Source organism: Sprattus sprattus (assembly GCF_963457725.1).
Source record: "Sprattus sprattus genome assembly, chromosome: 5".
Taxonomy (NCBI): Eukaryota; Metazoa; Chordata; class Actinopteri; order Clupeiformes; family Clupeidae; genus Sprattus; species Sprattus sprattus.
The window spans coordinates 17,064,937-17,075,278 of record NC_137924.1 but is presented as its reverse complement, the minus strand read 5'-3'; the positions used below and the strand labels follow the sequence as shown (position 1 = coordinate 17,075,278).

Below are 10,342 nucleotides of genomic sequence, written 5' to 3'. Positions count from 1 at the left end.
ACTCATTAAAACTATGAGAAATTGTCAAAGCAAGACAGGTTTTCTACTAAATTTGTTTATAGAATCCTTGATAAATCGCTCACATCAATGAGCACTAGATGACTCCAAACTGAAAAGTGCAATGAGTCAGATTCATAGCAGTATTGTATGAGAGAAACTTGCATGAACATGCCAATTCAATGCTGACCTATGTAACTCGTCACTAATATTCGTTTCTATATCATTATTTCCCAATACTTTGGTCCTCGAGGTAAGAGCATGCAAGAGGATAACTATAGGTACCCTTTCTCTGTCTAAAAACATGGAACGATATCCAAGTGACATCAATCAGACCTTGTGGTGTTTGGTATAGAGGAGGGACATAGAATTCACTCTCTGTTGATTGTGAACCACACATAGTGAACAGTCACAATGAGTGAACGAAGTGGAGACGAAAGAAACTAAAAACTAAACAGATTACGTGAGTGTCAGTGGCTGTCGTGGTAAATGCTGTCTCTAGAATTTAATATTAAATGGCTCTGGGAGAGAAGAGAGACTTTGGTTATTTCTCAGATGTGATTCAACCCCCCTTTGAACAGGAAACAATGATTGTTAATGGAGTGGTTTGGGTTCGGGTTGCTATGGTTGCGCTCTGAAGATGATGCTACTGCCTTCTCATTGGGTGTTTTGGACTGGTGATGAGGCACCTCCCCAGACATTGGCTCTCTCAGGAATGGGGCCGGCCCTGATCCGTTTGCCAGATTCGGGCATTATCCGGGCGTAACCCAGCGCTGACGGACTGGGCACGTGTTTTTGCATGCTGGGTTTCGAGGCTTCGCACAGGCACATGATAGACCAATATGAGTAGTACTGGACTCTGCATGCTGAGCTAGGAAAAAAACCTTTCAGAATATCTCGTAATATCTGGTCGTTACAAATCTGTTTTTGTTTCATTTTTTTTTATATAATCATTTTCTTTGTATTTTATGTTTTTTATTCCTTTTTATTTCTTTTTTATATAGTGAAAATGCTATAGTATTAGCCATCTTTTGCATTGCTGCTGCAAGAAAAGAATACAATACTAACCTTTCGCCCATGCTTTTGCTGACCAAAGTGGGATGGGGGGGATGCAGTCAGTGTTGACGAGGTCTGCTCATATGCTGCCATTTCCTCCCCCTGACCTGTACGTAGACTCTATGGTAGACTGTCTGCTGTGGGCACAACTTATGGAGGCCCTTCCCCAAAATATTTCATAGTTCTGAGAAGTCGGCATATGAAGGGCCGGCCAGAACGAGAGGCCTACAAGGCCTAAAGATATACCTAGAGCCTACGCTCTAAAAAACCAAGACTAACGAAAAGTAGACTTCAGGTTTATTTCTTTCAATATAGAACCTATTGGTTTGCTGGGCGTCTGCACGTCCCCGTTTGGTGGAATTGGATAGTGATATGTATGTACCACTCCACAGGCCTCTGCCCCATGACACACACGTTAGCGTTAGCATTAGCGCCCGGCTCTGATGGCGCGCTAGGTGTGGATACCATTCTCGTTTGTCTGAGCTGGCCATTGGCTGCCTGACTACACGTGTCGACTGTGTTGTGTCCTTATCTGACATTAGAAACATTTAACAAAACATCAAATGAAAGGGAAAAGAAGACAAGAAAGAGAGAAAAGAAAACGGCTCTGAGCCTGAGACTACAGGTCTGCTCTCCGTCTGCAGTCGTCTGCCTCCAGTCTTCCTGAAGGATTCCCTGGAACCAAGCCACCTCTGGTATATCTTAATTCTACATGTTGTAGTGGACGTGTGTGTGTGTGTGTAGGTGTGTGTAGGTGTGTGTGTGTGTAGCTGTGTATGTTTCTTTGTGTAGTCTAGTGTTTAAAAATCTGTTTTGTGAGTCTGTATTTGTTTGTGTGTGTGCATGTGTGAGTATGCAGTTGTGTATTTAGAAAATCACACATAGTCCCTGCAAAAGGTTGTCTGAAATACGTCAACAAAGAGAAAGAGACTACAGTGTCAAGATAGAAAGAGAAGAGACGGTAACAGACTCATAAAAAATAGAGGATGACAGTCAATTTTCATTTTGTTTAGCATTTTTTTTTGTCTTTCTTTCTCTTAAGTATATCTGTACAGCATCTGCCCAGGACCTAGCTGGTGCACTGTGGTATAGAAAATAGATCTGAATTATACGCCCACCCTGGGCCCCTAAAAGGGTATTCCGGTGTGACCGTTAGCAGGCAAACGCACCACGAGCAGGAGGTGAGAACAACCTCCACTTCTCATGGGTTGTCACAGTCACAACACAAAAAAATGTTTTAGTTTGTTTATTTTTTTTCTGAAAAAGGCATTCCATATCTGGTAGGGCATTCCATGGTCAGAGTTTGTTTTTGTTTTTTTCGCTGGTTATCCATCCAGTCGTCTCGTCCGCGTGCAACGTTTTTTTCTTCGTCCGCGCTTTCTGAAGGATCCGCCACTGTGTGAGGACGTATCGGAGCGTTAGGAGGGGGGATGGAGGAGCAGGAGGAGGAGGAGGAGAGAGAGAGAAGGGGAAGGAGAGGAGAGGAGAGGAGAGGAGAGGGGAAGTCTGGATCTGATCCACAGACGAGAGAGGGGCGTTTGTCCAGTGGGGTGAGAGCAGCTCCTGTCGGGGTCGGGCTATGTGGTGGGTTTAGCCGTGGCCGTGGGGGCGGGCGCTGGGGCAGGGGCAGGACCAGGTGCGGGGGCAGCTGGGGTAGCGGTGGTGGCGGTAGCCGCAGCGGTGGTCGCTGCGGCGGTAGTGGCGGTGTTGGGTTTGCTGACTGGCTTTCCCCCGTTCATTACAGCAGGCTCGTTTGTGCTTTTGCTGGCCGGGACGCCGGCAGGCTTCGGCGTCTCCCCAATGTCATGCAGCGATGGCTCTCTATACATAGCAACTGGGGAAGGAGAACATGACAGAATGACATATTGGCAACACCCAATACATACAATACAATACACTAAACAATTAACTACAGTTTTAAAGGGGAAAACGTTACCTGTCTAGCTTTGGCTGAGGTCTAATATTAAGTAATGTACCTGTAATAGTTTCACAGTTAAATTGATTTTTATTCACATGCTGTTGTTAGATAGGCCCCCAATTCTTTCATATGTCAAGATGGTTTTAGCATCATTCCAACAGATTGAATACACTGATGGATGTACTACATTACCATACTACAAAGTACAGAACAACATTACATCACATTTCATGATCACGGTTTAGCGGTTCAGAGAACACCTTATATGTATAGTATGTATAGATGTTCTATAATTATTTTGACTGAACAACATGCATTTTTAAAAGGATTGAAAGGGAGGATTACACATAAGACAGTAAGGCATGTTTTATTTATGTTTAATACGTTATTTGCTCTTTTAAGGGCAGAGCTCGAAACTACTATGGACCTGTAGTTTGTAATGTGTTTAATGTCTAAGTCTTCTATCACTGTTTTAGGAATGTTTACTTTTTTAATTGACACCCCCACTGTTTATAAGCGAAAGTTTGCATCTTAAGATAAGAGCTCAAAACTGTTGAGCTGAAATGTTTGCTGAGTCCATCTGAAAGGAGGCTGCATATTACTGTAAGTGGGAACCATTATGAAAACCTTCAGCAGGCAATTTCACAGAGGTCGCAGAGGTGTCAGTGCCTCATCAGCCAGATACTGTTTTATTTACGAGGGAATTCTCTCCCTGCAGGAATTACCATTACATAACCACACACAACCACACACACACACACACACACACACACACACACACACACACACACCACACACACACACACACACACACACACACACACACACACACACACACACACACACACACAAAAACATACACACACACACACACACACACACACACACACACAACCACACACACACACACACACACACACACACACACAGAGACACACACAAACATGCATATGAGTCAAACCCTTCCTAAAATCGAAGCAATCTAATTTTTTCTCCTAGATGTGACTTTGACATCAGCAGTGTTATTGTAGCTAGAGCTCTTGCTTATTCAACAGCCTAGCCTTGATTCCTGAGGCTGCCCATGCCAATGACCAGTCGCACCTGTCTGTTGAGACCTTCTTTTGCGTGATCCCAGGTTTAAATGGGAGCCCACAAATCAGAAGCCATGACTCTGAGTGACGCCAACAGCTGCGGCTTCACCGTAAAACATCGGGGTATTTCATGGTTGTGAAAGCAGCTCCGCCCCCCTCCTCTCTCACACACACACACACACACACACACACACACACACACACACACACTCACACACGCACTCACCCTCACATACACACTCACACTTACCCACACACACACATATCCATTTCCTTCCTTCCACCTTATCCCCCTCTCTCTCTCTCTCCCCTGCCACTGTAAATTATGGAGCCACAGATCATTACAAATTGCATGGGGGGCAGGAGATAAAGCGGGATTGAGGCAGCACTGGGCTGTACTTCAGCGGCTGATTAGGAGCTGGTGTGTGTGCGTGTGTGGGTGTGTGTGTGTGTGTGTGTGTGGAGGGAGCAGGAGGATCAAATAGACACCTTTCTCAGTAATGATACCTGGAGAACAGGATCTTGAGGAGAGGATCAGGACATGGGAAGACAACTTCAGAGTGATGAATCATATATATTACATACGCTAGTTCCTCTCTCTCTCTCTCTCTCTCTCTCCCTCTCTCTCTCACACACACACACGTACACCTATATATATTTATATATGTTACATCACAGTCCTCATTTGTTAGACATTTCACAAATATCACACACAACACACAAACAAATGACATACCAACGCAAAGCAGTGGAGATATTTTACGACTATCACACAACACACACACACACACACACACACACACACAGAAGATGGGGGTGGAGCCTTTCCCTAACAAGCTTCACCTGTGCCTCGTTAGTAATTAGGCTCTGACTGGCAGTCTAATTGGAGCCCAGGTGAAAGTAATCGCTCAGCTGGGATTGGAACGCTCTGAGATTTGAGACTGAGAACAGTAGACAGAGCAGCTGCAGCGCGTCCTGGTCCTCAGTCAGACGAGAACAATCGTGCCGCAGGCTCGGCACGGTCACGAGAGCGTAAACATACCAGATCAACCAGACATTTCCTGACGAAGCAGTGACTTTAAAAAGCTTGAGTTCTTCGCTGTATCACTGAACGTCCATTCTATTATTTAATAATTCGAATTAGAAAAGTCGTAGATGATTTAGACGATTCAAATCCTGAATAGAGTGTACAGCACTATCATAACTATGATCATGCTCGGAATGCACAAGCTGTCCTTGTGACTGTACTTTTATATAGTCTATTCCGCCTTTCTTCAAGTAACCTTGAGGTGTATGATACTGTGGGGTGTCATGCCGAATGCCTTTACCTTCTAATGGCTTGGGTAGAAAGTGAGCAGCTGGTTTGGTTTTCTTCACTCGATTGCCCTTCATGGCCTGCCCATCTTTGTTAAGCCCCAGGAACCACGCTCGGCCCGACTCCTGCTGTCTGTACAGCATGGACGAGTAGATCACGTAGTAGTTTTCAAACACCGACTCTTTAAACTTGCATTCCGCCGTGAAGAGTTCCTGCAGGAAGAAGAGGATGGTGAGAGAAAGAAGAAGAGAGGGGAGGGAGAGAGAGAGAGAAGGAGAGCGAGAGAAAAAAAACGTGTATCAGACATTTGTAACATGTCACACCCTCTCACTGCACAAGCATAAAACTGATGACCTGCTGACTATACCATAAGCCCTCATCTCTACCCCACCTCTCTCTCCCTGCAAAGAAAGATGCATCTCTCTCCAAAAGCCTGGGCCACAATGGAATGTGTCTCTGCCCACACGAGATAATTTACAGTACGTGAAGTGAAGCGTGCTCCATTGTCTCTGCCTCCTGGCCAATCTGGAGCTCACAGAGACGGCTCCATCTGCGGCCCCCTCACACAGATAGAGGTAATAGATGGCGGAGGAGGGAGCCAGGGCAGGTGAGGCTGAGTCTATATTTCTCCCTGTGTCAGGAGAGGAGAGCAGAGGAGAGGAGAGCAGAGGGCAGGTGGCTGATACCCTGAGGCAAGCCTGTAGGCCAGACACCCGCTCTCGGGAACAGTACTGCTACTCTCCAGCTGGGCTCGTGAGCCAGGAAATGAGCTCTGATTCACTCATTCACTCAAGAAAACAAACAAAAAATGAACACTGATTCCAGGTGTCACAATAAGCTAAATGTTAATGTCATGAGATATAGATATAATTTAGGCAGAAATGCTATCCAGCTCCACATCCATGCTCTTGCAGCTTTGCTGCGAAGCAGACCCTAGACTTTGACAACCACCCTACCCTGTTAGCGAATGTGCTTGTAGCACAATGTTGGCTCTATGTGTGCATTAGCGTGTCCTATTATTGTTGCTCCAACGTCACAGGGTTTCCAACATGGCCATAAAATAACTGCTTTAGCATGGCTGTTTTATGGATTATTGTGCCATTATGTAATCTATCTATATGATGGCACACGCTGTGTGATCATCCACTCTCTCAAATTTCACAAAGCAATACTGCCAAAGTTGGTGCTTTTACAAAAAAAAGCTCTTTTTTTAATTCAGGAGGTGCAATAAAGGCCCCTTCATACTCCCCTTTATGTCTAACCTGCTAAAAATAAAGGCCTCTATTCATGAGGGCTTATTAATGTGCGTGAGCACCTCAAAAATAATGAGAGAGAGAGAGAAGAAGAGAGAGAAAGAAAGGGGCTTTAACAGATCTGCAACCCATGAATAACCTTCCATCCTCACCCCGCCTCAATGAGAGGGAGGACTGGGTAGTAATTCAAACATCACATTATAAAAAACTATTTTAAAACCTTCCACCTACCCTGCTTAAAAAACCCACTGTATATTCATAACTTGGAGACAGCATGTTTTTGGTTTTAATAAGAGCTCATTACCAAAATGAGAACGACAAGAAGGTGGCTGATGAAGACAGCGGGGTCCTCAGCAGCTCCTGATCTAGTTTCTCTTACCTTTGTTTGAGGATCTTGATTATTTTAATAATGTTTATTGATGTATTCAAGTATCTCTTTACGTCATTATACCCACTGCTAAATCACACAGGCTGGTATTCAAGGTATCTTTTGGGTCTCTGTGATGAAGACAGTTGTGTCCATGCTACAATGTCAGTATCCTTAATATAAGGTAAGTAATAAATACTACTATTTCTCATGTGTACTAACTTCGTACTGACAGTGTGTACTAGTATGTACACAGCACTTAACAATTAGCAATAGCAATTAGCTATATTGTACTTATTGGCATAAACTAGAACTTTAGAGACAACACTGTCCATAGTGCATTATCACTTTAACATAATGTCCACATGATCCAATAACACTGCTGACTGCAGTTATTGGACACAAGTAAGGATGTGGGAAGGCAATGCAAAAATCATCACCTTCTCCAATGCATGTATAATGAACCACCAATGGCTCTTATGTGACCTGGGTTCACCTTGGCAATATTTTCTTGAGAACCTTATCAATCGAGGCTAACTACTGCGTGGAAAAACACTTCCATTGGAGACAAGGCAACCACTTTGCCTATGACAAGTCCACTCAAACCAGCAGCATTGAGCAAAAAGAAGCAATGTTGTTATAATTCCATTCATCCAAAAAAATGGCATTAAGTGTCTTTCAAGTGTTTTTTTTCTGACTGTAAAGTATGTTTTCTTCAGGCCTCACTGCTGGACCATCTCTCTTGATTTTGTGTCAGCGCATTTGGAATCACCCTGCAATTTATTATATTGATTAAAACTTGCTGGCCTTGCCTGTCAATTAAATACCTCCAACTCTCTCCCCAATCCCAAAATGACACAATCTAATAGTACTGCACTGTCACGCAAATAGGATACAGCGCAAATATGCCAGAAGTGCACAGTTGTATCATTATAAAGTGAAGTGATTTTTCAGTGGTGCATGCAGCATTGAACTGATTGTCTGTCAGCCCAGGGAAATACACAAAAGACTATACTGTTATCTGTCAGTCATTCATGGATGCCCATCACTCACAGCATAGTGGCATAAATACTTTGCCCATCATCATCATCATCATCATCCTCATCATGAACTTTTTCCTCCTCCACCTCATCATCATCTTATATCATGTGGGTTTAATACCCAGTGAACTGACATTCTAACCCCACTTCGGACTTTAAGAAATCTGTTCATGTGGAAAACTGTTCCAAGCACGATCTTTCCACTAAACCACTAATCTGGTAGTCCAACACCATGTGCAGGGTTACTGACTGAGAGCTCAGCATGGACATCACCTAATTACCACTAATAACACTCCCAGCTCCAGCACTCGGCCCAGGCACTGGCTAATGGCCGTGGGATATGAGCTTGGAAGGGGACGAAGAAAACAGGGCACTCCTGAGTGGCACAATAGGCTAACTTAATGGGTGGCTAAATCAGATGAAATTGCATTATGTAAGGCAGTTGAACTTGGCTCTATTTTGGAGAGTTCTCTCCAGTCTCCTTGATTACACACAGAGCAAGTGAGAGAGAGAGAGAGAGAGAGAGAAAGAGAGAGAGAGAGAGAGAGAGATAGAAAGAGAAAGACAGAGAGAGAGAGAGAGAGAGAGAGAGAGAGAGAGAGAGAGAGAGAGAGAGATGGGTAGAAAGAGAAAGTATCCTGTCAGTCGCATGCAAACCAGGAATAGTCATGGCAGAAATCTTCCTGGTGTTCATGCCTTGAGGCTGTTTCTGGCAGCAAGTGGTTTTCTGGACTTTTGGCATAAATAAATGAGTGAAATCGGCGGCTTTCACTAAACTCTACACTGAACCCATGACCCTGCTGTACGGATGAGCAGCCCCATGAACATATGCATAATGGAGGTAGGAAGTCTTTTTTTTTCTTTTTTTTCTAAATGCCAGAAGTGTCTTATGGATGTATTCCATGTCAAAAGTGCAGCGTGTCATAGGACCACTCACCCGGCCTCACCATGCCTGAGCAGTGCGGGAGGATCATGACCTGTGAGCACCACTCTTGAAAAGCCTTACTGTACGTGCATGTAGTGGGAGCGCGCTAAATGCAGAGACGGAGTGGGAAGTGCTTCAGAGAGCGTGTCTATATGCACATCCATACTGCAGTCCGCCAGGACCATTCAGAATGTGAGATCAGTCATAAAAAAACGAAACATGTTCAATATATTCTCCACAAGCATTCAGAATACTAATCTTGTGTTCTTATAAGCTGATACCATAGTGAGGAAAAGGAAATACTAACCTAAAAATGACACCATGCCTCTGAGTTTGTAATTATGACAACGGCTAGTGAATCAGTTTTGTTGTTTTGGTTTGTTTACAGGCAAAAGGCAAAACATGTTACAAATACCACCAGGATAGACACTTGTAGGGTGTTATAAAGAAAGCAAATGTTTATTTAATGTCTGAACTATGGCTTTAGGTCTAGCGATAGCACCACACTGCATACTCACAGTGACTTGCCAATACTAGAGTGAAATGATTATGCATGTAAATGACTCATTCTGAAAAGAAACCTCATTCAGGAGGCAACCTGTATTTCAAATATTGTTGGGAAGGGAACTAGAGTCAAGTCAAACAGACTAAATCAGCATGTCTATTTGGAACTACCTCACCATTGTCTGACCAAGCACTGAATGGAGAGAGATAGAAAAACCGTCCAAAGACGGAGAATGTTGAACAGGGGGATGAAAAAAGGCCCATGACTGAACACGCCGTGATAAAAGAACCAAAATGTCTGACAAGTGACACGGAGTTAAAGCTGGATTAAAAGAGCCCAGTCTTCTTTTATCCCCATGTTTGAAAAACCCTGACCCAGGCCTGGTCATAGTATCACCATGGCAAATCCCTGCCCGCACCGACTCGACCCTGATCCGACCTGACCCTGCGGGTAGGAAGAACACCTTTTCTCTGTGGAAACGGCTGCTAAAATGACTCCAAAGGCAAAGAAGGAGCCACACACAGTGTGATTGGGTCTGAATTCGACCAGGAACTCTCGTTAAGTCGGCAGGTTTACCTTCATGGCTGCCTGAGCCTCTTCTATTAGTTAATAAATTACGGCCTTCGTCAGTCCTCGGGCAAAGAGCAAGTTGCTGGTTGGCTGCCCCGAGTAATTGGTGTGATCACTCTGGATAGGTTAGCCTGAGCCCCTAACCTGTGTTTTTCTATGGCACCTGATCGTACATGCTACCGTCACCCTGATACAAAGCTAGCAATTAAATCTAAATGCAGTGCTTTTGAGGAATTTGCAAAAAAAACATGATCTAGTTAAGGAAGTGCTTCATGGTCCAAGGAACGGCTGAAAGAAAGGGCATC

General features: G+C 44.1%; 1 protein-coding gene across 1 annotated transcript in view; it reads right to left on the bottom strand.

The window, feature by feature from the left end:
* Nucleotides 1-2,630: 2,630 nt before the first annotated feature.
* The window catches only part of fgf14 (fibroblast growth factor 14), a gene marked incomplete at its 3' end in the record, with an annotated part of 128,188 nt that continues 120,476 nt past the window's right edge, over nt 2,631-10,342 (bottom strand). The window contains exons 4-5 of the mRNA XM_080838653.1: nt 5,391-5,589; nt 2,631-2,887 (exon numbers count right to left, since the gene is read on the bottom strand). Of these exons, the coding sequence (XP_080694779.1) occupies nt 2,631-2,887; nt 5,391-5,589 (456 nt within the window). The remainder of the gene's footprint in view (nt 2,888-5,390; nt 5,590-10,342) is intronic.